The sequence below is a fragment of the Parasteatoda tepidariorum genome, chromosome 2 (assembly GCF_043381705.1).
Source record: "Parasteatoda tepidariorum isolate YZ-2023 chromosome 2, CAS_Ptep_4.0, whole genome shotgun sequence".
Taxonomy (NCBI): domain Eukaryota; kingdom Metazoa; phylum Arthropoda; class Arachnida; order Araneae; family Theridiidae; genus Parasteatoda; species Parasteatoda tepidariorum.
In genome coordinates, this window is record NC_092205.1 from 54,610,578 (window position 1) to 54,637,882 (window position 27,305).

General features: G+C 27.9%; 1 protein-coding gene across 3 annotated transcripts in view; it reads right to left on the minus strand.

The window, feature by feature from the left end:
- Positions 1–12,361: 12,361 nt before the first annotated feature.
- The window catches only part of LOC107454818 (serine-rich adhesin for platelets), a 31,332-nt gene continuing 16,388 nt past the window's right edge, over positions 12,362–27,305 (minus strand). For all 3 annotated transcript variants that reach the window (XM_043042536.2, XM_071177589.1, XM_043042537.2), the window contains 12 exons: positions 26,866–27,020; positions 25,805–25,916; positions 22,208–23,278; positions 20,943–21,107; positions 19,666–19,785; positions 19,064–19,174; positions 18,283–18,395; positions 17,003–17,321; positions 15,572–15,647; positions 15,426–15,488; positions 14,263–14,419; positions 12,362–13,222 (listed from right to left, as the gene is read on the minus strand). In XM_043042536.2, coding sequence (XP_042898470.1) covers positions 13,146–13,222; positions 14,263–14,419; positions 15,426–15,488; positions 15,572–15,647; positions 17,003–17,321; positions 18,283–18,395; positions 19,064–19,174; positions 19,666–19,785; positions 20,943–21,107; positions 22,208–23,278; positions 25,805–25,916; positions 26,866–27,020 — 2,539 coding nt within the window. In that variant the 3' untranslated portion in view covers positions 12,362–13,145. The remainder of the gene's footprint in view (positions 13,223–14,262; positions 14,420–15,425; positions 15,489–15,571; positions 15,648–17,002; positions 17,322–18,282; positions 18,396–19,063; positions 19,175–19,665; positions 19,786–20,942; positions 21,108–22,207; positions 23,279–25,804; positions 25,917–26,865; positions 27,021–27,305) is intronic.

The window sequence follows — 27,305 nt, forward strand, 5'->3', positions numbered from 1 at the left end:
ATGCATTTATAGCTCACTCTTTAAACTCAATGAAAATATTCTTCATCATAAAATGTACTTGGGCATTAACGTTTTGTAGTCAAAGGCTTTGGAACATTTAATTCCATCATGGCTCATTTGCATTTCTGAAAAGCTCCCTAAAAGAAGATTGCACGCAGGCTCTTGAAGCTTTTCACGGTACAAAATGAAAATTCTTTCAGAATTTTATATGCGTAAGCGAAGATGCGGGGGCAGCAGGGTGCTCTGAATTAATTGTTCGTAACTTAGAATTCCAGTTTCTGCATCAGAAAAGTAATTCTGTTGGCGTCATTATATTGAAAATTTCATTTTAAGTAAGTAAATGCATCAATTGTGAATTTGTGTGGAGATTTATAATGGGGAGATAAATATTGTATATTAACTTGATATTTTGTCAACAAACAAATTCTTCTTTCGTAATATTTCATCTGAATTTGTAAAATAAATAAATTATTGTTCAAAGAATAAAATGTTAAAAACTTAGTCTTTATATTAATAGGGGATAAAACGTTTTATTCCACTTTATCGCAAACTGAGTTGATAATTAATATGGCATAAATATTTCAAATTAAATGACATGATTACATGGCTAAAAGTAGCAGCATTGGAGACAGTACATGGGTGCATGTTCATAGTTAATAAATAGTAATGTTGGAAGTGTAGATATTGACAATGTCAACCTTCATCTATGAAAAGGTACCACACCATAGAATCGAGTTAATATGTCTTATATACTAGTGAATTGGAATTATATTTTTGTAGTGGTAGATACACTACAGTACTCCCCCACCAGAATTATATTTGTGACAGAATTCAATGAACGGATACCACTAGTTGATTCATTGCTGTTTTGTGAGAAGTCGAGAGAGCTGTATTAAGTTCACGGTCATGGTTGCTCCTGTGTTGCCATTAACAGTCGAGTGTATGCAGGCAGACGCTGTGTGTGATCGAGACGAGACTGAGTAACAACAGTGCGAGGAGGTGGATAATGTCGTAGTCACAAGTAGTCAACTGTTCAATGGGGACTATCCATTGGAGTAGGCGTGTTCAAATCAGAGTGGAAGTTTCTTCCACGGTAGGTGTGTTCATGTCACATCCGGGTCACCAATGTGGGGAGAGAAGTTATAGACAATGTCAACCTTCATCTGTGCGAAGGTACTCCACCATAGAATCGAGTTAACATGTCTTATATGCTAGTGAATTGGAATTATATTTTTGTAGTGGTAGATACACTACAAGTGAAATAATAGAAAGTACAATTATTTTGAAAATTTGTCCTAACATTGAAAATCATCAGAGAACGAAAATAAAAAAAACTGACAAGGAAATTAGAAATTTGCATCACATTTTAAAAATTTAAACATTGCAAACACTAATTTTTAATGATATAATATTGGAGGTAATTATTTTTTGTTTACTAAAGTACGCTTCTGTATGCCAGTTTATTTAATATTTTCCCCCAAGGAATTTACATTGACTCAAAATGATTGGCGATTGTGAAGTCCATCTGGGTAATTTTGATTGCCAAATAACTATATTATTAATAATGGCTGAAGGAGAACATAGCATATCTTATGTACAGCTTGAAATATGTAGAATTTCAAATTACTAAACCAATGTTTAATAGCTCTTTCGTAAGAATTGACATTTTTTGTCAAATACCTCAAACTCATTAACACCCACATTTCTGATAGCAGAATTTATGAAGTGAGTCTGCAGCATTATTCTCTTAATGACTCCAAATTTGTCTGCAAACCCAATGTAGTCTAGACAGAGATTATTATTGTAGAAATTCAATTTAATCTAACCAATATGTTGCAATAAAGTATTTAAAAATTATACAAAAAATTATGCACAAAACATCATGTCGCTTAACTGATTCGGTGACATCTAAGATGAAAAAAAAGTGTGGAAAATAATCCTCTTTATTTTTTGTTCTTAGTAGTGTCCTTTCAACTCAGCTTTATAATTTTGATTTGTGTCCGAAACAAGTTTAGAGATGTTTTTTCAAAAAGGTGTCACTTCAATTTCTTTTCTTCAATGCCTTATTTTATTAAATTTGTTTACTTTATAATAATATTCTCTTTTTTATTTAAGCTGAAAAAAATCGCAGGCGGTGAGCTGATCTCCAGCTTCAGCTGCTCTGCTGAAAATTACTTCACTTCAGTTACACATCGACTTTATGGAAACGTTTCATCAACGTTTAAGAAGTTATATGTCACAGAACATTTTTCTATGTATTCGTTCTATCCTTTTTTGTTTTGTTTTTTAAAAAATAAAGGGAGCAAAATTCAACGAGTGCAACACTTTCCTTCAAAACAGGATCATACATTTCTTAATTAGGGATATAATTTCTTAATTAATGGCGGGGCAATGAACGAAATCTTTTGAGGTCAAGGTCAATAATGATGCACTTTTTGCACACTTCCCGACATTTAAAAAAATCAAAAAAGGTATTAATTTTACTTTACATCTGATCTTACTGTTTACAAATAACTCGTAATTTTATATTTTTATCTTTCATTATATATGTTATTTTGCATTTATATGCAAGTATGCAAACCTGAGAGATAATAAAGAGTTACAAGATATTAATTGACATATGGGGAAAATATCATAAACTACATTCGCTTTTATCCTATATTCTTTCAGTCTAGCTGAATAACCAATTACCAAAATCAAAGAATAACATACCCGAAATAGTTTGATGCTGAAACAGTAGGAAATCACCATCACCAAGTCCTGCATCAGCAGTAACTTTACCTTAATTAAACCAATAAATATATCAACTTTGCGTTTACGGCTTCATAACCACATCCCCGTCAAATGAGGATAAGTAAACTAGCATGCCAGACTAATATAGTTGTTAATAAAAGTTTTCTTTTCACGGAAGTTTTCATCATGGTGATAGTGGTATTTTTCTTGGCGACAAAATTCCTCTTTCAGGTCGAGTGTTATACGGTTGTGAAGGTGTGCGAAGGAATTTTCTTAGAAACTCAAATCTAACTAAATTGACACTAATTACTTACTAAACGTATTCATATTTAATTTTGTATACTTATGTTTTAAAGAAAAGAAAAGGTATGCTTCTTACAACATGTGTTTTAAGAATATGTAAATTTTCATTAAATATTTTTAAAGTTTTGATAATGTATACTTTATAGAGTAAGTTGCTTTTTTTTTTTAAAAAAAAAATTAACTACCAGCAAAAAATAATCTATTATAGTGTCAAAGTTTTTAAAATATAAGCAATTTTTATAATTATTATTTGTATTTTTTTTAAAAACATTTTCCAAAAAAAGAAAAAATTAAAATAATATTACTATAAAAAAATACGATTCACTACAAAATGAAGAAAATTGCGATCGCAGCAAGGCAATCACAGGTTACCCATTGGCAAAATGGTTGTTGTCTAATTTTTTTCGGAGTAGAAACTTTATTGTGTTTTCATCTTGGACATCTTTAACTGTTAATCCTGAACAGTGGTACACAATTTTGCAGACATATTTAAATGTGGCTCAGATACATTCTGCGTAAATTCTTTTGCTGACTGAATAGACACTGAACAGCCAAATTGAGATCAATACTAACATTTTCGGATTGGTACGATGGTGTTTGATGGAGATTGAAAGCTGCATCCAGATCCTTTTTTTTTTAATTTTTATTACCGTCGTTGAACAGCCGACCCAATTTTATGGGTTAACGACTACCAATGTTCAACTCCGTAGCCTTGTAATTTTGAACCCAATCCAGAAGACAAGGGAACTCCTGGATCGAGTATTGGGAGAAATTTGCCTTCATGGAAGACTTTTTGATGTAGTTAACCCGCATTTGCGTTACATGGAGCAGAAGACCACGAGAACCTGATGGTAAGGGGACTCAAACTCATGATCCGTCTACCACTGAGGATATTTCACGTCAGCACTGTGAACGGTGCAAGCCGGATGCGGAATTCGTATCGACTGGGATTCGAACTCTTTATCCCCTGAGCCATCGCGGCTCTCAGGAGTTCCTTTGTCTACTGAATTGGGTCTAAAATTACAAGGCTAAGGAGTTGAACATTCGCAGCCGTAAACTCAGAATTAGGTTGGTTTTTCAACGCCAATCATAGAACAAAATTCTCATAACTTCGATTTTTAATCAGATTTACCTAATTTTTTTTTTTGTTACCGTAAATTGTCTTTAACAGAATAGAATGAAAAATGCGTTTCTTTAACGGAAAGCGCATCAGTATAATATACAACGTATTAAATCTTTAACTAAATCCAATGGTAATTTTTATTGAGTAACGTTGCTTTAAAATAACGCGGTTTAAAATTTACAAAATTTTATTCAATGTGCACTTTACAATCCAATCCTAAGTTCAGATTTCAGTTTTTACAAAATTGAAAACTCAAAATGGCTTTGGGAAGTAGGTATAGCAATACTCTATTCTGATATGAGACGCTCAGAAGCCAATGCGGTTAAGTCCATTTTTTGATATTTTCTGATTTTTGGAAATTTTGAGGTTTTTGGAAACTCGTTGGTTACTTTTTTCTAGGTTAGACAGCCCTTTTTTAATAGCTTCTGAATAATAATGAATAGCTTTTTTAATAGCTGTATAATAATTTCAGAAGCCATTGTGAATAAGTCCACCTTTTATCAATATTTTTTTACATCAACTTTGAAATAAATTTCTTATCTTTTTCAGCTGCCAAAAGGTATAAGTCCTAAAATTTTTAAGATGCTGTCATTATTTCAATAAATACTTACGTTTTTATTTACACATCCTGTACATATCTTGTTTTTTTGCAGAGTTTACACCTCGAAAAAAGACTTTATACACTTTTCTAATTAAACTAACAAACCAAGAATTTTAAAAACTAATGTATCAAAAAACATTAATTTTTCTCGATTTTTGTGTTTTGGACTTAACCGCATTGGCTTCTGAGCGACTCATATATTGCTAGGGGGCGCAAAAATCAAATTTGTCTTCGAGCACTATAAATCTTAGCTACACTCCTGGTTCATGATCAGATGTCCTGTACAAGCACTATAGAGACCTTGGATTGGCTTGTGGTTACTGCACAGTGCAGAATATACATATGTGAATGTGCATAGTGGTACCATGAAAAGCAAAATCTCTCTATTAACAACCTCTTCTCAATTACCCTTAACCCAATATAACCGTCGTATCTGGAAGAATGGGAATTGGCAAGGTCGACAGACATCTTATAAATGCACTGCATTATAAATTATTGACGAACATAAAAATAACATTGAAAAGTCCATAAGTTTAGCGTGTTTCAAAGTTTAAACACATTTAACTTGAAATTGCATGTAAAAGTTACAATGAGCACGTTGGATTGAGTGTTAAAGTTACATAACACTGAAAACTACAATGTACAATAATATTACATTTTAAAATTTGCTAGTTTAGCTTATTGTAGTTGTTAGTCTGTATTAAAAAATTGAAAGAGCCTCCATTGCTTTAGTTATTAAATTTTACATTACATTTTGTTTTGAAAAAACTTAAGATCTAGAAACTTGAAATTACGATGAGGTTTGGAAAGATGCACCAAGAGTACGACGGATTAAAATAATTAACATTTGATAATTAGTCCGAGAAGTATTATTAGTTAAACTTGTAGTAAAAGAGATACTACGCGTGCCGCTTTACAACCCACAGAAATGCAACTACAAAGTTGTGCTGAAAGGCACATTTTTTTTTAAAGTTACTGCAATTTAAAGAATATTTTTTGGCTTAATATAAATGATTTGCTTCACAAAAACTACAAGACTTAAAAACTTGAAATTACAAACGGGTGTAAAAAAATGTACAGGAGCACGATGGGATAAAATAAAATTTGATTAATAAATCGAGAAATATTAACTATTAAACTTGTAGTGAAAAACACAATGCGGGTTGCTCTGCAGATTGCAGAAATGTAACTACTGAGTTGAAATTTGACATGTTGAAAGGGTTAATTTTATTTATGAATTTATGAAATTATAAATTTTTTTTCCTCGAAATTTTAATTTGTTCAAAAGTAATTGCAGTTTTAAATGCTTTTTTCGCGATCTGCCCCCCACCCTTTAAAATAAGAACGATTTATCAATCTTTGTAGGAATATCAATTGCTTATAAAAAAAAAATCTGTCCTGAGATTCTTATTTTATAAGCTAACATTGAAAACTAAATTGTGGAACTAGAATACTACAAGAGTTAAAAATTAAATAAATATTAATTTAAAATTAACAAAAAGTATTTATACTAAATGTGGCATAAAAAGTTAACAGAGAACAAAAATTATTACTTTTATTAAAAACTTTTATTTACAATAAAATCTCATTCTAATTTGAAACAAACACATAATATCACAATATTCATCTACTATCACAAATAATGCTATTAATAAATACAAAAAGCATTGCTTAAATTTCTGGATATAATTTTGATTTCATTTTTAATGAATGCAATAATATTAAAACTGAGGCAAACAAAGCAAATATTGTTAAAAAAATTATCAAAATACAAACACCAATTTATTATACTAACAATAAAAATTGTATAGATATAGATAAGGAAGTTCAGATTTTTTCCCAGAATCAATTAACCCTTCGAGCGCTAGCCTCCACTTTATCCAAAAAATTACTTTTCCCCAGATTATTCAATGGGAAAGTAGTGTGTAAGAGCAAAAGTTTCAGTATAGTATTGCTCAGAGATTTACCACTTGGAGGGTTAAAAGTATTAAGTACATATATATTTGTATACTGAAATGAACCATAGAGTTTTACCTATAAGTAGCAACTAAATATTATATGTAATAAAATTAATTGCATTTTTACAGCTGCAATCAATTGTATTTTTAAAAGGCATTGCTTTCTACATTTATAATAGCTTAGAAATTGTTTTTATCTAAGTCTATAAATGGACTACTTTTTACATAGTAAGCAATAAAATGCAGTAGATGTGCAATTATGATTAGATAAGATAAATTAAGTTTTATTTTTGGGTGAAATAAATGTATCTTTAATAATTCATTTGATATGTGATTTTTTTTACCAGATAATTTTTTTAAAAAATACATTCATTCAATTTCATAGTTGTGCTTTTCAATTTTGCTCCATAGTTTTTGCACAGAGAATATTTCTAACTCCAAGCACAATATAAACTTAGAAATGTTAATGGTATTTTTATACAGGATAAAATTCTTTTATTAGTTCCTTATTAACAATGTTGAATTTTTTAAATTCAGCAAATTTTAAATTTCATTAAAATTTAGTATACTATATTTATTACAAATGGAGTGAGTATTAATTTATAAAACTTTATAATAAATGAATCAATACTGTTTTTAAACATAGCAAAAAAACATTAATTAGTTCTTTACAGCTGCAGAAGTAATTGAACTTCTTACTGATTCCATTTAAATTTGAAATTTTAATAGGTAACTTATATTACCACATTATGAACAAAATACTCAAAGATTTTAATTTTGCCATGAAGAAAATATTTTTGAAGATATATTTTACTTTTATAGGAAATAAAATTTATTTTCATCAGAAAATTGTTCAATTTTAAAATTTATTCACCACACGTTTTTACTGAATGTTTTAATATTATAAAGTTAACTGGTATAAACATTTCTCTGTTTGCTGAATATACCGTCAAAATTAGCTCACTTGGAGCAAAAAAAAAATTCTAAACTTTTTACATAAATAGTAAAATTTCCTCTTTATAATATATCCTAAATTTCATTTCGACCAAATAATGCGAAATCAAGTTTAATATAACCCACGGGCGGTTCTGCATGTAAAAAGTCGTATTTTAACCTGCAGTCTTCTCCGCATAGAAAAACGGGCTTTTCCATGTTAATGAATAAGGGAATAATGTATAGAGGAGAAACATTCTCCCAATTTTGCCCATTCGCTAAGCCACTAGTGGGTTAATTATACATAAATATGTACAATGTGCGTGAAATAAAAAAAAAACAAAATTCAATCTAATGATTGAAACTTCATGCAAGAACTCAATCTTTAATGGTTCCAGGGATGACCTTGAATATGCAGAATCGTAAAGCTGGGAATTTTTTGTTGGATAAAAATTTTTGGACTCTACACAAATTTTTTGATTCGCATAAATAACCAGTTACCTGACTAAACTATCAATGTTTTGAGGGTCAGAAATCTGAACTGAATCCACCAAAAAAAAAAAGGCTATTATTCAGAGAAGGTACATTTTTGTGTTTGATTTCGTATCTTAAAATATCGTCTGAACCAATTAGCATATTTGAGATCACTCCTCAAACCTAAAGTTGAGCCCTAGAACCTTAAGATCCCATCATTACATCAAGAGTAATACAGGATGATTCAGTTTCTCTTTGTACTCTACAATCTATAAATATTTCGCAGATTAATTAACTTTTAAAACAGCAAATCAAATAGGAACTTAATCATTCACTCATCTTGGAAATCATCCATTAGCTGTGTACCAGATGAAAATCAACAAGTTAAATCATCATAAGCTGAGCAATACTCCAATGCATAAATAAAGTAAATAGTAGTAATTTTTCCACCTAGTTTTAAAATTTCTATTAACAACAATTAGGAAACAAATTTTGAAAACGTATTTTATTATCTAATTATTATATCGTAAATAACATTAAGTTTCCTTCCTTTTAAGCACTTTAAAAACTTAAGTGGCTATTTTGTTGCAGGGATTTTCCTGGTACCCAGCTAAAAGATGAGTACTATCATTTTACGATAAGTGGAATTAGGAAAATTGATATAATATAAAAGAATGTTATAATGCCATAAATGTAAGTATGGATGTGACGCTAGAGAAAAAGTAAATACAATGGCTAGGCTACAAGATAAAAAATATGTGACACTATGTGGTTCTCTTCGATAATAAGTTAAGTAGCAAAAGTAGTGCAATGTCTAAAATACATTTGTACTTTACAAAAATAAGTAGCAAAATTTGATTTCCATTAGTTTAAAGGAATAAGGAAGTATAAAGGAAAGCTTAAATATGAATATCTAACTGGAAGTGGATAGCTCAGAAATGGTATCTAACTGGAAGTGGATAGCTCAGAAATGGACATAATTTATTAAATTTTTTATATAAAAAATACATAATAAAAGTTGATTCAAGCAAAATATTTGATCTTTTCTAACTTTCCTGAGTAGCAAAAAGTTTCTCATTTAAATATTTCCAGTGTAAAATATTACAAAGTGCAATTAACTACAAATAAAATTTATACCTACATATCTGCCCACTTATATAGCAGAATGTACATTTTTACGGGGCTGATCATCTGAAAATAACCATTCAGCTGATATTTTCGTACAATATCTTTAGCAGAATTAAAGCATGTAGTTAAATAACTCTTCAAAATTATAGAATAATTAATGAAAGTGGAGAGATATTTTTAAAACCAATCTAAATATGCAATCAAAGCTCACGGGAACGATTTATTTTCTAATATTCATTTCTCTATATATCATGAAAAGATAATTGTCCACTTTTACAAAGGAACCAAAAATTAAATTCAAATAAATCATTTGTTTATAAAGTTACAATGGTAACTGAGGAAATTGATTAAGTGTAAAGTTTGTCCTTATAGAATAGGAAGATAAATCTGTAAAACTAAATCTATGTTCAGTAATTGTAATGTAATCTATGCTATGTAATAGTGAATGTTGATGAATAAAGCAAGCAAGGGCCTTAGTCTCCTAATCTTTTAGACATGTAATTGTGAATGTCGGTGAATAAAGCAAGCTAGGGCCTTAGTCTCCTTATCTTTCAGACAGTAAGATTGAGTGGTAGTAAGCATTCTACTAGTATCAGAAATATAATTTAAATATATTGATAAACTAAACTATTAAACTTTAAATGATAACTACTTTAATGAAATATTATTAACATTATTGAAAGCTGTTCATTTAAGCATATAAAAATTCTAAATGTAAAATATAATTGTAACAAATAAACCAAACGGTACTTGTAATATTTAGATGTTTTATTTTCTTGAATAAATAGTACCGCAGTGGGCTGATCATAAGGAACTGAGGGTGTACAGCAGTGTTTCCCTAACTTATGACTTTTGTGTACCCTTTCTAAATTTTTGGTAACGCTGTGTGCCACTAATTAAAAAATTAATGTAATTTTACCATAAAAAAATTGCACAAAAGTTAAAAATCACAACTGGCTGTTGACACCACTAATTATTTACTCTTAACTCTGCAAAAAATTGCCTTTAGAAAAATACGTAATAATCGTAAATTTTCATGGCTAGCTTTGTTTTTAAATAAAAGTTTTTGAAATTTTCGTTTGTTGTACAGGGTTCCCACTCTATGATGAGATTGAAATTCAAGGACTTTCCAGGACTTTTCAAGGACCTCAACAAAATTTTCAAGGACCTTAATCTAAGACCAATTTTAAAAATTATTCTCTTCTATTTTANTGAATTTATTTTTACTATAAAAAAATTGCACAAAAGTTAAAAATCACAACTGGCTGTTGACACCACTAATTATTTACTGTTAACTCTGCAAAAAATAGCCTATAGAAAAATACATAATAATCGTAAATCTTCATGGCTAGCTTTGTTTTTAAATAAAATTTTCGTTTGTTGTAAGATACTTCGCATAAGAACGCGTAGCCCCGCTAAACTGTTCCTGTACCCTTGGATGTACACGTACTACACTTTGGGGAACACTGGTGTACAGAATCTGTTCCTTGTTAAACCGTTCTACCATAGAGTGCTCAACTTGGCTCAGGTAGTCGGGCTACCAATGCAGGGGAGCCATCCCCTCTGCAGAGGATCGAAATTGTAATGGCAAGTCTTCGGATCATCCTCAAGGATGCACCAGACCTTAAGCAATAGCCCACTGTGTAAATCTAGTGCGACGTAAATAAATTACCTACCTCTTGAATAAATAATAATAAATGCAAATTCTCAAGGAAAATAAAGAAAATATCAAATATTTCACTTTTATCAATCAAATCATTGCACAATTAGGTAGGATACACAAACTTGAAAGACAGATCATCACATTTTATCAGGCTTTATAATTAATTTGGACCTGATTAAAATAAATTGTCAGTTAATATGGTTATGGTACATAAAATTTTATATACCAGATGAATGGGAAATAAGGGCTTTGAGCACTATTCTTATACTTTGAATAATTATTATGAAGCAACTAGACAAAAGAATAGATGAAAACAAATAGAAATGAGACTGCATAGTTATTAATATATAGAGAAACAGTTTATAATAATAAATATTTTGTGTTAACAAAACAATTGAAAAATATATATAGCTTATAAGAATATTTTTAATCGATTATTAATTTCTAAGTTCCTATCATAAATAAAGGTTGCATCTTGTAATTTTTTGTTCTGAATTGTTTAAAAGCTTTTTTAATTACATGAAACATTATTTTACATTTTCTTTAAATGTTTTCATACACAATAGAAATTTAGAATTTATACCTTTTAAAATGTATAATAATCAAGTTAAAATTAGCAACAATTATTTTCTGCAAATATTACCTTCTGAAAGCAAATGAACTTTTAGAAGCACACAAATTTTTGCTGATGTCAAAATTAAAAATGACTGTTATTTAGAGCAACGGATGCATCACAAAAATTAGACATGATTTAGTAACTTGTCAAAATATTATGTTACTTTTGAAATAGTTACAGTTACAAACTAATGATTTTAAAAACAGTCATTAGTTACAAGAGCAATAACGGAGAAATTAATTTATCTATACTGTCAAGCATTTAATGTGTAATTTTAAAATTATAACACTCATTATTTGTTGAATGATTGCATCAGCTGGAAAATAACTAAAGAATGGATAAACTATTTATACTAATAAAAAATACTAATCAAGTGACATCAATGATGACAATTGTGGAACTCATAAAATATTAGCCGGAAATGTAACTCTTATTTTCAGAATTGATTAAAAAAAGTTTTGTTTTTTAAACCTATGTTGATTATGAATTTAGCTAATGGAACAAACATTATAAAATATAACTTATGATACAGTGCACATTTAAATTGAAAGTATTAAATTACTCGCATAATAAAAGCATATAAATAAACAAATTTAAACTAAAAAATAATAATAATAAACTAGCACTATATGTAATTATACTGTTGAATGTATATTTTAAAATAAATACAATGTGTCAATCTTATTCAAACACAAATATAATATACCAACTCAAAATATGTCATAAATACATCTTAAACAGCATACATAACTAAATTTAATACTTAATTCAGAAAAAAGATAAATACTTTTACTTTAACTAACACAAAATCAATAACAATAACATAACCATTCAAAAACAAACATATGTTTTACAATAAACAATCATAAGTAAATTTCGGCAATGAAGAGAAAAGAAAAAGACTACACATTAGTCCATATGCCTCCATTTGTGGAAAGTTCAAAATAGCTGCATAATCTGAACACTTACGTCATGGTATGATAACTATGTATTTTTCAAAACCGAAAATATTTGAGCATAAATGAAAATTATTATACTTTTTGTAAATAAAATAGGTGTCTCAAGGATACACGATGCCCTGGCTTTCTACATTTTAACACCTCTGTTACTTTGGCTTCAGCGAATTTCGCCTTTTCTCAACGTTAGTAAATTCCAACTTCTTCTTAAAATGTACTGTCGTAAGGAGAAAGTAAAATTTTCCAAAACCATGCTAATAGAGAGGGGAAAAGCGAAGAGATAATATAAATTCTGTAGACTTGAGACACCTATCCCATTTTCAAAGAAAACAGATTGGACAAGGAAATGACATTATTTAAAATAATTAAAAAAATGTTTGAAACAAAAGATGTTAAGAAATGTTACATTGAAATTCGTTGTAAGTTTATCGATGGATAACTTAGAAAAGAAGACTTGGAGAGAAAATTTCAAAATATATGACATTTCAATTACACAATCAAGTGTTAAATAGATTTCATATTTATATTAAACCTGAGCAAAGAAATTGTGACAGTAATCAATGAAGAATAGATAGCATTTAAATGAAGACTATCTTAATTTATATATTAAAACCTGCTAGATGGGGATAGAATAGTATTTGGCACATCGAAAATAAATCATCCATCTTCATCACCAGGTTTAAGGCATGCTATACAGAATCCTTCACTTGAGCAAGCCGTATGATAGGAATGTCCTGTTCACAGATATAAACAGATTTAGTCATTTTAACAATGTGTTATAAAAATCATGAGAAAAATATAAAACTTTTTGAATATAGTAAACATGTTTAAAAGTTTAACATTTGTAAATATTGTTCATTAGCTTACTACAAGACAATGCAACCATTTTTGAATGGTGGATTCTAAAAACTAGAAAATACTATGAAGAGTGCCAACAAAAGCAATCATAAAAATGTAGTTTGTATTTAGACTATCTGAAATTAATAGGTATAACCTAATAAATGAATTTTTTTTTACTAGGGTGCAAATTATCAGATTAATGCAAATTGTGTTTGAAATTCTGAAAGTAATTTTTTTTAAATTCTTCTTTTTCTAATTTGCTTGTATAATTCTGAAAGAAACAACACTTCATTGTAAGTACTATATCCATTGCCACAAATAAAACTTGTAAAATGAAATGAATACAATCAGTCTGACCAAAACAAAACTAGATCTGAAATTTAAGGTCAAAGCTGAGAAAGATTTTTCTGATATTTGCTTTTTAATATTAACAATAGTTTAGAAGCCATGTTGAAAGTTTTCAAGGGCCATTTTTGGCATACAGACCATTGACTGCATATCCCTGGTTTACTAAATTCGGTGCATTTTCGAAAGGAAAACTAAAACTTATTTCAAATATCAAAGATTATTTAGAGGTAAATAAAAAAATTGGTCACTAAACATCTTACAACTGTTTGCAACTTTAGCTCTGGACTGCATACAGAGAACATTTTCTTATAATAAGAGGAATTTCATAGTAGAGTCAATACATTTCAACTCCTTCTTTGCTTAAAGAACAGATTGGTTTGGTTTCGAATTTCAGTTTTGCCAGTATGTCAATTTATTTTTGAATAGTAAAGTTTGGACAAACTAATTCAGCAATTTCACAGACATGGATTGTGCATAATTATAAATGTTATTGAATCCCTGCAAAATTCACATACAAAAGTACAAAATTGATATAATAATTTCAAATAAAAAAATATAAATAAAAACAAAATATATCATAACTTACCGCATCTATAAACTGTGACTCCCCCTTGAGAAGAAGATAAATGTGAAGTCAGTGGCATTTTACAAGCTTTACAGACAGTCTTTAAGGATATTTTAATGCCCCAATGACTTTCTGGTTCTTCTAAATAAGAATGAGTAGCCCTTCTGAAATCTTTCACCTAATAAATTAGTTACTATTAGTATCAATCAATAATTTCAATGATTGTAAACTAAAAAACCTTTGGGGGGAAAACTTTAAAAAACAAAGTTTGAAATTTGTGCCAATTTTAGACATATATGAGACCAAGCTCAAAAATATACTCTCCTATTTTTATAAAAAGAAAAAAATAGTAATAACTTACTTCAGGAACTTTATCATTTTATTTTGTCTTCTAAATTTAATTATATTTCATTCTGTTCTCAAAATTAAGCGAATTTTACGTAAGAAACTTTTATTTATTTTACTTTTATACATAAAATTTTTTTTTCATCTTTCGATTCTGTTTTTAATAATAAGGATCATTTTGAAGAAAACTTCTTTGAGGATTAAAAATAGCTTTAAAAAATTGTAAAACAGATTTTCTTCTTTAACCCTTTGACACAGAAATTGCATCAAACAAATTTTTCATGTTTCTGTATTAATTTAAGTCAAAATAAATGAAAAATATTAAATTCAGCATTTTAAAAATTTTTTGTTTTGAAATCGTTCAATCAGACACCACTGTCCCTTTTTCGGTTAAAAGTAAAATTTTTTGATTATGGTTAAATTGCAAACAATAATTTTTCAAATTTGCACTAATTTAGATTTAATAGAAACAGTAATTCATTTTGAACTTTCTTTAATTCAGAAAATTAATTATTAATACATTTCGGAATCTGGATGAAACAAAAATTCAAACTAGTTTTTTTGGATTTTACACTTTAGAAAAAATTCAATTCCGAAAATCTAATAGATTTTTTTAATAACTATTAGACTGTTTTTTATAATTAAAACATACCAAAATATACTTTTACTTTTAATAAGTGCATCAGAAAAAAATATATAAAGGACAGTGGTGCCCTAAGGTTTAAAAGCCAGCAGTTCAAAAAGTAAAACTCCATAGAAATGGTAATTTTAAATAAGTTTAACTTTTATTATTTACTTTACAAATACAAATGATTGCTAACAAGTAACAAAAAAATTACCTTTGTTTTAGGATTAGTAGAAGCACTCGGTTTCTCTTTCTCCTTCAGAAACACTTGCCGTAACTGAAAATTTTGAGCAAATAATTAAAATTCTAAAAGAACCATTGTAAGCAAAGATGTTTCAACATCAATGAAAATTTTCTTACTTCAGGTGATAAACTTTTTAGCTTTCTAGACCAGAGATAGCTTCCAACAGTCGCTAACGTAGTTTGCTTTAAGGCACTACAAAAATTATATTATATAAGTTGTTATAGTTCGATTTAGTAGAATAAAACAAACTATGATATAAGATTGACTTGACTTTTATTGTAGAAATCAAATATCTTTCACAAACTTTATGCAATTAAAATGAAAGGAATAAAGTGGCTAATCAAAGCACAACACAAATCATAGCTGGATAAATACATACATAAACAACTTTATTTCAGAGTGCAATTGTCACAAAAAAAGCTGCTCATGTGTGTGTTGTTTGCTAGATAATGATGCTTGATTAGCAGTCTTTTTATTGCATTCTTAATATTTTTGAACAACAAAGTTTTTTTTAAAATCAAAGCAACTGTTAACAAATGTTTTTCATTTTATAAATTGATCACAAAGTTTAGGTGTTATTTTTTAAAGATTTAATTAACCTGTTATTGTTAACAAGACATGGCAAGATTACCTGTTATTGTTAACAGGACAAGACATCAACTCATCTTTAGATTTCAGAATCTGGTTCAGCAAGAAATTATGCACAAAGTTTAATGCAATGAACAAGGACTGATTTTTCAATAAAATTTTTTATTATAAGTTAAAGTAAAGCAGGTACTTCATCTTAATGAAGCTATGTTTATAAATACTCATTCCATCATTCAACCATGGTCAAGCAGTTAGCCCTACTTTTGGGCTCTATATTTTAATGGTCATGGTAAGAAAGCCACCTAATTTTGAAACTAGTCAGACAACCTGTCTGAGCTGGTACGTTTACTTACAAACTTCTACACCACTACTACGAGAGGACTCCAGCCATAACAGATTTAAAGTGCACTTTGCTGTGTATACATGCCGGTCATTTTTCGGCTGCCAAGATTGCAATTATGACATCAACTCTCAACCAACGGTAAAAGCGACACGATAACAGACTGAGCCGACCGCAACCCTATATGTTTTCTTCCTATAGATACTTATGCTCATGACGTCAAATAAAGTAGTTCATTAAAATGGTCTTACGACAAAACTATTAATAATTATTATTTATTTTTTTAAAGTTCGTACTTGATTTATTTAGAAGAAAAATTTAAACTCAATTTAAAAATAAATTGAAATTTGTATAAATCAATTTAGTGATCTCAATTCATTAACAGACAATAAAAAATTTCCATTTCAGCAAGTGAAAAGTATCCTAATTAACCTCAATGACACTGGTTTACAACATTGCTATTAAACAAATTACAATACATTATAATTACACAGATTACTTTGCTATACAATTTCAATAGAACATAATATTATTTTCATTTAAGACAATATAAAATTACAGATATTTTTATTAATCGAAGAATAATTTATGATAATTTTAACTATTTTTTAATGTTTACCTCTGTTTTTTATTAATAACGAAAGACTTCATGACAGACTGGTAGAAGGCTGGTGTTAAAGCTCCATTAGGAATACTTAAGCCCCTCAATATTTCTAATACTTTGATTGAATCAAGACTGGATAAGGCAGTGGTAGAAATTGTTTCCCATGTCAAAGTACACTTCCATTTTTCATCTTCACAGGGATTCTGACAAAATTCTGTAGAACTACTGTATTCTAAATCACACATGAGACAGTTTACAGACTCGTTTTTAACAGATGATTGTGCAAAAAGAGCAAAAAACTCTTGCCATTCTTCAGGACTGGACGGGAAGTAACCTACGAAAACGAGAAGCAACCGTAAAATTATTAACAAATGATTTTTACTTTTTAAATGAAGGTATATAGTTAAGAATTTTGCCGTAATTAAAAATCTTATATAGATAAATGATTAGGGTTCAAGCCAGTAATAAAATTTTAGTGATCCAAAAGGACTGTTTATGTTTTAGAGGTTCATAAAATATAACAGGGTAGATTGATGTTCAACTTTTTTAACTATCATTTAAATATAATTAATGACAAATACTCAAAAAACATGTCTTTTAATATGATTTTGGCAATATTTGTAAATGACTTGATGAGAATCATACACAGTTGTGTGAACCCTCTAAATCATATATTTCATATCACACATATTTTTTTGATAATACTAAAGTTAAAAAGAAATATTGTTGATATCTGTATATATGTACTGTGCATCAATTTATGAAAGCACATGTTCTGCACATTTAAGATTTGTTCAATACAAACTTTTAAACTTATTTTTATTGTAATAATTTATAGCCATAACTATAAAATATTACATGCTACAAAAAGATTTATGCAACAACCATTTCTTACTTTAGTTTATAACGAGTATAACTTTTTAAGAAATATTCAGTACAATTTACGTTAAGTATTTTTTATTTTATTATAAAAAAAAATAAAAAAAACTTTTAACATATTGATGATAAATATTGATATGATAAATGTTGCAATTCTTATAAGGCAGATTAGAACTTTGTTTTTCAAGAAAACATTTTAAATTAAATATGATTGCATGGAAAAACTTTCTAATAATGTTACTTAAAAACTTATTTTACCTAACAATACAGAGATTAAAAATAACTATAATAGAGGTTACCAACCTTTTGGGTAAGAGAACTTTCAAAAGAAGAAAATATATGTGTGCCATTTCTAAGTTTTAGATTATACTTATTTTGAATATTTTTAATGTAATGTATAGTTAAGATAAGCGTACCTGTGCTGCTATTGATGTCAATAAGACTAACATCACCCAATTGAATGACTAGTTTTCTGTGAGTATCTTTCAAGCTTAATTTCTTAACCAATGACAAAGATCCTAACCAAAATCTGAAAAAAGAAATATAAATATTAAATATGTGCTAAAGCAGATTATTTTTTAAATGCCTTTAACAGACTGAAATGTATGAATAATAAATAAGTTTCAAATCGTACAGTTAATATAAAATATTGTAAGTTAAAAATTATTATTTTAAGTATGCTTCTGTCTCAGACTTATAGAGAAAACATGGAAAATAATGAAGATTATTCAAAAGAGTAGAAGAAAAATTATTGAAATAATATATATATATATATATATATATATATACACACACACACACATATATATATATATTTTAAAAAGAAGAAAAATGTAAAAAAATATATATTAAAAAGCTGAAACAAAAACCACACAAAATGATTTATTATTTTTTTAAAAAATTATTTTATTTTAATAATTTTTCTTCTACTATTTTCATTAATCTTTATTATTTTCTATGTGTTCTTTATATTTTTAATTTATTTTATGAGTTTTATATACTTGCAGCTTGTGCGCAGTAAACAAAACTAATTTATTTTCTTAATTTTCCTCGTTTTTCTCTTTTGATTCTTTTCATCTTTATCGTGCTATATATATGTATATTATACATATATATGCTTGAAACTTTTGTGAAATACAGTGTAATGATAAAAAAACATTTAGTAAACATAATCAAAATTAAACTGTAATAACATACCCAACAGAAAAGCATTTCTCTTGCAGTAAGTCAATGTCTAGTTCTTTAGAAGTAGTAAGGACATGCAAAAGTAGTTCAGAATACTTCCATGAATGAAGATGTGATCCAGGTCTAAAGAAGCAAGCATTTCATTTCATAACTATTTACGTAAAATTAATTTTTAAATAATTTGAATAAAGAAAAGATACATTACATAAATAGAAAGGCTTAAAAAAAAAAAATTTGCTGGAAACTAGGTATTATCTCTATATTTTTTGTGTTCATGTTAAAATGAAACCATCTTCTCTTTTTGCAATGATTTAGAATTTATTTAGTGAATGCTGTTAACATATATTTTAACAAATGAAGAAAATATCTGGGCACAAAAGTTATCCTATAAAGGTTTTAAAAGGTTTATCCTTTATAAAAAATATGACTAATTTTAATTATTTTGAAATATTTTTACAATTTTTACTGATAATTTATAATACTAGTCAATCAACATAATAATTGAATATCAACACAGGTCATTAAATAATATTTTCTAATGCAATCAGCGTCAAGCCAATCGAGATTTGTGCACGAAAGACAAAATATTAACCTAAAAAATTAATAATAAGAACCTTGGCCAGCCACAGCTGCACTTCAAGCTTTCTGAAGTTTTCACATCAATTTGAAGAGCTCCATCAATCCATTCTAAGCATACTTCCTTCAAATGTAGTAATTTTTCCAAAATTTTCGGCCTAAGAAAAAAATTATATATTATAATAGTTAAAAATTTACATTTAAGGAATTTCAGAAATAAAGAACTTAAATACATAATAAATCATTTCTCAGTTAAATTAAACATTACTGTTCAAAATTTCAAAGAATATCATAGTTTATAAATGGAAACATAGAAATTTTTGATTGAAACTGGCAAATAGTAGATGTTTATTTTACTAACAAAGGCAAAAATAAAGAAAAGCGACTTCAATTTGGGTAAATGTTTTCTCCTTAACATTAAATTTAAACAATAAACAAATCATTTACTCAAACAAGATATCAAATTGAAAGCTCATCAAATTGCTTAAATAGATCTATTATATTTATATTTCTACTCTTAATGGTCTTTAAAACTGAAAATACTATTAATTTCTTATTCAAAGAAGATATTCTACATCCATGGTACAATATCATCTTTGAATAAGGAATATCTATGTATTCAAAGCATCTATATATATATGAGCTTCAATCCTGCACAAACTTAAAATCCTCTGACGACTGTGTGAAGTCCCTTCTCACGTTGGGGTTCTGGGCAATGATATCACCGACACTCTGGCTAAGGAGGGGACAGAAGAAACTTTGATGAGTCCAAATTCACTCACCTTCATGGAACGGGCATCAAAAAAGAAGACAATGTCTCCTGGCTCGTACCCCCCAAACATCACTGGTACCAGAGCACCCGTCCAGGAGGTGCACTCAACATTCGGCGCAACCGCAAGGATCAGACTGCGCTTACCAGCGGCCACCTTAAGTCTCTTTCTTTCGAGGGTAGTGTTAAAATCTTCCCCAACTTCCCTAGGTGCCACAACATGCAGGCTTCTCCCCAACATATCCTGGACTGTCTTGGACTGGACAAGAGGGACATTCTAGAAAACCCACTTTTGGTGGCCGACTTCCTCCGGGTCATGAATTTCATGGACATTGTTTAGCCCTGCTAATTTTGGGGATTAGGAAGAAGAAGAATATATATATAATATCTGTACATTCAACATATATATATTCAAATATATAATATCTATCTTTTTGGAAATTCTAATAAGCATTACATTTAACTATTATAAAACGCTGACAGATTACTACATAACAAATAAGACTTAATGAAACACATTTGGCTTATAAATTAGGGCTAACATACCTTTGTACTGCAGGAAGACAGTCTAAAATTCGTGATATATATTCAAAGAATGGTTTTGGGTGATTTCCAGAAGACTTTGATAAATATAGAACATCCAGAGGAGTAATATGGTAGCTTCTTTGTAAACATAATTCAACAGCTCTGGTACTGTTTACTTTAAAAATCCTGTAAAATAAAAATGAAATTAATTTATTTTAATGACAAATCTGCCAATAAAAATTAATTAAGTAAAAATATTTTACTATGCTTTAGTTTAACATATATTTGTAACACAGTTGAATCTTGTTAATAAAAGAAACAAAAAGCATCAACATTTTGTTTGGATGCATGTATAATATTCAAGACTATACAAGAAGCAAATTTTTATTTGATGGAAAAAAGTGACATTAATTATCTTATCTTATTGGAAATTTGAACCTGTCATTCATCTTTTTTTGGTTAATATACTTTTAGCTACCAACATGGATAGGAAAAAATCTAGTTGAGTTCACGAAATAATTTAAATTTCATGATAACTGTTACTTAATATACTAAATATTTACATATAGGGAATTGTAGGGACTTTTATTGTCATCAAAATACAAAAACTTTATTACACTAATGACTATAAATGGTCTGCAATATTTTTCATTTATGATAGACATTAAATTAACTTGAAATGCTTTTTTTCCTATTATGTTAACTCATTTTGAATAGTAATAGACTAGTAATTTATTATTGATAGTTAAAAGATTTTTTAATTAATCCAAAAAGGGTGTTTGAATATAAATGAACTAAAAATTGAAAAAAAAAACTTTAAACTGATTACTATGAATGCACATTGCTTTATTATGCATCAGTAATACTTATTTAAATATAAAAGCAAACAATAAATTGTGTATTAATTCTATTTTAATACAGATTTTTTTAGGAAATTTTCTCAATCTTAGGGAATTTTCTAAAATGTACAAAATCCAGGATAATTTTTCTTATACCAGTAGCCCAGGAGAAACTGGAAAATCCAGTAATATAACGCTCAATTCACTAGAGTTGGCAGCAATGTAAATGGGATATAGTAGTCTTTGTAATGCTTAGTGGTTAGCTTTGCTGATAGAATTTATGAGAATACATATTTAGGTTAAGAAGAAATAAATTAAATTTCAAGAGACTAAATGTTTGAAGCAAGGAGATACTTAAAATACATTGGATGGTTCTAAAACGTTATAAAGGTTAACCTCTCATAAAACAAATTTTTTTTCAATGGACAATCATAATTTAAAGCTTACTTTAGGAGGTGGGAGATCAAAACAGGACCTAAATAACTTCGTTCAAGGCAACTGGCAGCTGCATCAATCTGTTCTGTGGCTAGTTTTTTTGTGAAATCATCTGGTCCATTCAGTAAAGATACACCAGAAAGCATAACACTCCATGTTTTGATGCAAGGAAGATTGAAGACATTTAAAAATTCTCTAAGTTTTTGGACATCAAATAAATGAAAATAATTTTGTACAAAAGCAGCTGACTGAGAGTCATTATCATCTAAATGGCACAAACTATTATGACTAGACGTGGAGCAATCATTGTCAGTGACTGTAATATCACCATTTGTAAGACTCTTTCCCGGATCACTAAATTGGTTAGACAAGGATTTCTTTGTGATTGGCATTTCACTATTTGGGAACAAAGGTGATTTTTGTAAGGAATGAGCACTTTCAGATTGTCTTAAATGACTAGATGAGCGATGACCGTCAGAAAATTCTTGGCTAACACGAGTTTCGTGTTCCTTCTTATCATTCTTCAGAGCTTCCTCAATTCTATCCTTAACCTTTAAAATAGCTGAACACACATCAATTACTTCTTGGATTTTACCCCAAATTTTCATTTGAAAGCACATTATAGCCAGCTCTGATATCATATGGCGATCTTCAACAGTCAAATGGAATGGATCATAAACAAACACAAAGTCTTCTAAGTTCACTAATTTAACAAGAACACTTTCAGTTCTTAATGTACTCGAATCAGAAATTTCTATGTTGCCGGAATGAGTGGATTCTACATGTTTATCATCCTCATATGATTTAGAATCAGAAACAGAAGGATCTTCTTGTTCCAAACGATCACTTATCTCACAGTTCTCACTAGGTGATGAATCTTGACTAGTAATTTGGCTACATGTACTTCTGAGAGTATCATCTTCTCGATAGGAATGACCACTAGGGTTATGATAATTTTGAATGAATGTAATAACAGCTTTAATAACTGCAATTTGAGATGAATGAAGTACATTGACCCAAACTTCTAGCACCTCATTCAAACGGCTGACATCACAAAGGACATTTAAATCTCTAGTCAGCAACCTGAAATAAAATAAAATGAGTATTATTATACAACTTAAATTTACCAATGCTTTACTCTGTTAAAAAATACATGTAACAAAATTTAATTGTGCACTCCAATGAGTTAAGATAAAGCTTTTTTTTTTCTTTCAAAATTTGAAATTATACGTCAGTAAAAATTTATCAATGTGATCACACATATTTTAAAAAAAATATTTTTTTGTCATATTGAAAAACACTAAGGTTTTCAAGATGGGTAAAAAAAGTCTTTTTTCTAAGTATAAATATATAACTAATTTCAGATTTTAAATTCAAAAATATAAAGTAACGAAAAAATAAGAAGAAACATTCAGGTTGTTGAGAATCTATATATGAAAACCACTAAAAAATTGGAAATCTATTGAAAATTGATTGAGGTTTTCGAGTAATTTACTGGAAATTACATCTCATAGAATTTATTTTTATTGTAACTTTACTTTCAAAACTTAACATTTTTGAACTTGAAAACTAAAATTTGCTTTACATTTACGTTTTTTAAAATTTATAATTTATGTTTTTGACCTCCTAAAACTATGAACAAACTATTTTTTTTATTTGATTAACAATTTTCTTTTGTAAATATAAGTGTATTTATATGAGTAACTATGAGTAAACAGTGTAATTTGTAATTGTCGCCCTATTATGCTAAGGAATAATATTTATAAGTCAATAACTACTAGTTAATACATAATTTTCTGGTGCACTAATATTAAGTATCTATACTTTTTTTTCCATCTTAATTTAGAATTCTACTAACAAGTTTAGAACATTAAAAAAAAAAAACATTAAATTAATGTAAGATAAATTTTATACTCATTTCATTAATTGTTATTAAAATTTATATATTTAATTTAGTACACATAAACAAATCTCTTTCAGAATGTAATATTTTAACAATAAAAGTAATTTTTAAATTGGGTCAAACTTTCAATAAAAGAACTTGCAGAAAGTAAAACTTCCAACATGGACATTTTTTTTTATTATTATAAATACAAGAAAAAAAGTTCATCAAATGCATTGTTTTTAACAAGAAATGTAAACTTATTTGCAAGAATAGAAGATAAGTAAGTTCTAACTAACTAAATGTTAGATAAAACTAATTCAATTATTTTAATGTGCACATGTTGCATAAATATTTACTGAAATTAAATTGTAACTCAAAAAACTATCACTATACCCTATAAGGATAAGACTATTCATGTTAAAATTTTTTGAACAATTCATTTCCTTAGGAATTTACAAATGGTTTATATTTAAGAATGTAACAAATAGAGATTTAGCCAAAAATTTTTAATAAATATTATTTTTTTATAGAAATAAATTTAGTCTTTATTGAATAATAATCAAAGCATAGCTGTAGTATTGGTATTAGGTAAAGGGAAATTTTTTTTAATAGAAATGTTTAAGATAATTAGAAATAGTTAAGATAGAACAAAAACTGACAAACAGCTAATAAATAAAATTATAGTTAAGTTAAAAATAATATTCTCCAGAAGAAAAAAAATTTAAATGCTGTCATAATAAAAATGCTGAAAAAAAAGAAAAGAGAAACAGAAAAAAAAATTGTTTTTAGTTATGAAATATAACTTTAATGATGAGAATCACAGTTCTCAATGTTACTATCGACCTGTCTTTCGGTACAAGAAAAAATGACAATAAAAGAATAAAGTTTATTAGAAACACTCCGTTAACATGCTTTGCTTTAGTCAAAACAGAAAATTAGCAAAATTGGAGAAAAAAAATTATCAATTTTTAAAACATGAAGTGGATAAAAATACTATGAAATTTGACTTGCCTAAATATAATTAAAAAGAGAAAAAAATCAACATTACAAAACTCATAGTACAGTAAAAAGTAATTTAAATTCAATTTTGTAATTTAAAATACAGTACAGTAAAAGTAATTTAAATTTGCTTTTTTCATGCATCTTTCAGAACATAATTTAACAAGTCTTAGAACTTAACAAATATATGTAAAAACTATTTCTAATAATGTATAGTAAAAAATAAAATTTTATATTATTTTTGATTAGATCTATTAAAATTTCCTCCCCCAAAAAAACTTTGTTGAAAAATAATTTTCCGCATAATACTACACTGAATACCTAGAATTTAACAAATTTAATAAATATTCAATTTGGCCAAATATTCAGTCAACAGAATATTAGGCAAAAGGGCTGAATACTGAATAGTGGTTGAATACTTGTTACATCCTTACTTATATATTTTAAAAGAATAAATAATCATAAAAATTTGTTGACAAAGATTTTAATAAATAACCTTCTAAAATGAATAAACTTTCTGTGCGTAAAATATTAAGTATTTTAAAATAATTACTTACAATTTGATTCAGAATAAAATCTTAATATTAAAATAATTAAATTGTTTATACTTTAATGGTACGAACACTTTCAAATAGTTAAAATTTGAAAAATAAAATAAATTAAACAGTGCTGTTCCAAATTACCAATGTGTCGTAACTGTTAATTTCGTGCAAAATGAAACTTACCAGGTACTTTTAGAAGCTTCTAGCAGTTGGGAGATATCTACAGGTGGTAAAAAGGACCAAAAGTTTTTATCGGCTGACTGAAATTCAGATGAGCTCTTTTCTGTGTCCATCTCTATAATAAAAATAAACAAATGAATAAAAAATAAACATATAAATAAAAATATTAACATTTTGAAATCTTATTTCAAAAATTATTTTGATTTTTAATTAATTTTTTTAATAAATCTCGACTATGATTAGAGCAATTTTCATAGAATTCGTCGAGCAAATGTTCTACATCAAATGTTAACTTGATATAAAAACAATCAAGCCAATATAATCTGATCGATAGAATACAAAAAATAATTAAATGTGCAGCGTTTATAAATGTTTTTAGAATAAATGAGTAAAACTTTATTGTTCATTTACCATCTAACAGTTTTGAAGAAACAAACATACAAAACAAGTGACAGACATTGAAGCAAAATAAAATAATAGCAATTAACAAAGAAAGATCTATGTCTTATGTAAAGTGTGGTGTTAGTTACATCTAAAGTTAAGCATTAAGATGAAATTCAATATAATTATTTAATATAATAATAGTTTAAAATATTATAATTCTTTTTTGAAAATTATTATTATTCCTCTTTAAACTGTACTAAAAAGGAGAAATTAATTCTGCTTTTGTCACAACTAAACTGGGAGTATCACTTTTGAAAGATGTGAAGGGAATTTTTGATGGTGATAAAAGGTTATATCAAAAGTGATGTGGCCACTATTTTTCATTTTGAGTAGGACAAAAACAGACTTATTTTCTGCCTTTTCGTCAATTGGAAAAAGGTAACTATTAACATTTTTATGAAGAAATTGCAGAGTTAAGTTGAACTAGAGTTTTAGCAAAAATGTTAATATTCTAGATAATCTGTAAGTGGTTATATCTTTCATTTCAAAAGTCCAGTCTCCTGCACACAAAAGCGAGTAAAAAATATAGTATAAGTTATAATCATCATAATAATAGTGAAAATAGTGCAAATCAGAGAGTTTTAAATAAGCAGAAAATATTTTAAAAAATAATAATTTACCAGAGTATGATCCAGGAGATGTAGCTTGAGCATTAGAAGAGGAGGTCTTTGGTTTAACATCTAATAATTCCGAGGAGTCCTGACTCATCCTTTGTTCCAACCCCTTAAGATTTTTCATCAACATATTTTTCCCTGATGAAATTTTTTTGGCAAGACTAAAAAGAAAATTTCAAATATTTACAAAAAAATAAATAAATAAATAAACACATAACACAAAAATTCTTAAAATTTAATTGTTTAATAAAACAGATTTCACAAACAAAACTATATTTTGTTTGTGTTAAAACAAATAAGCAATTAAAAAATAAAAAATGTCTACATTGGTTTTATTCCTAACCCTCTCATGCACACAGGCCGCATGAGGAGATGGATATTTTTGCTTCATAATGTTATTCAGGTTCGCATTTGTGTTGTTGTTTGCATAAAGTTCTCATTTGAAG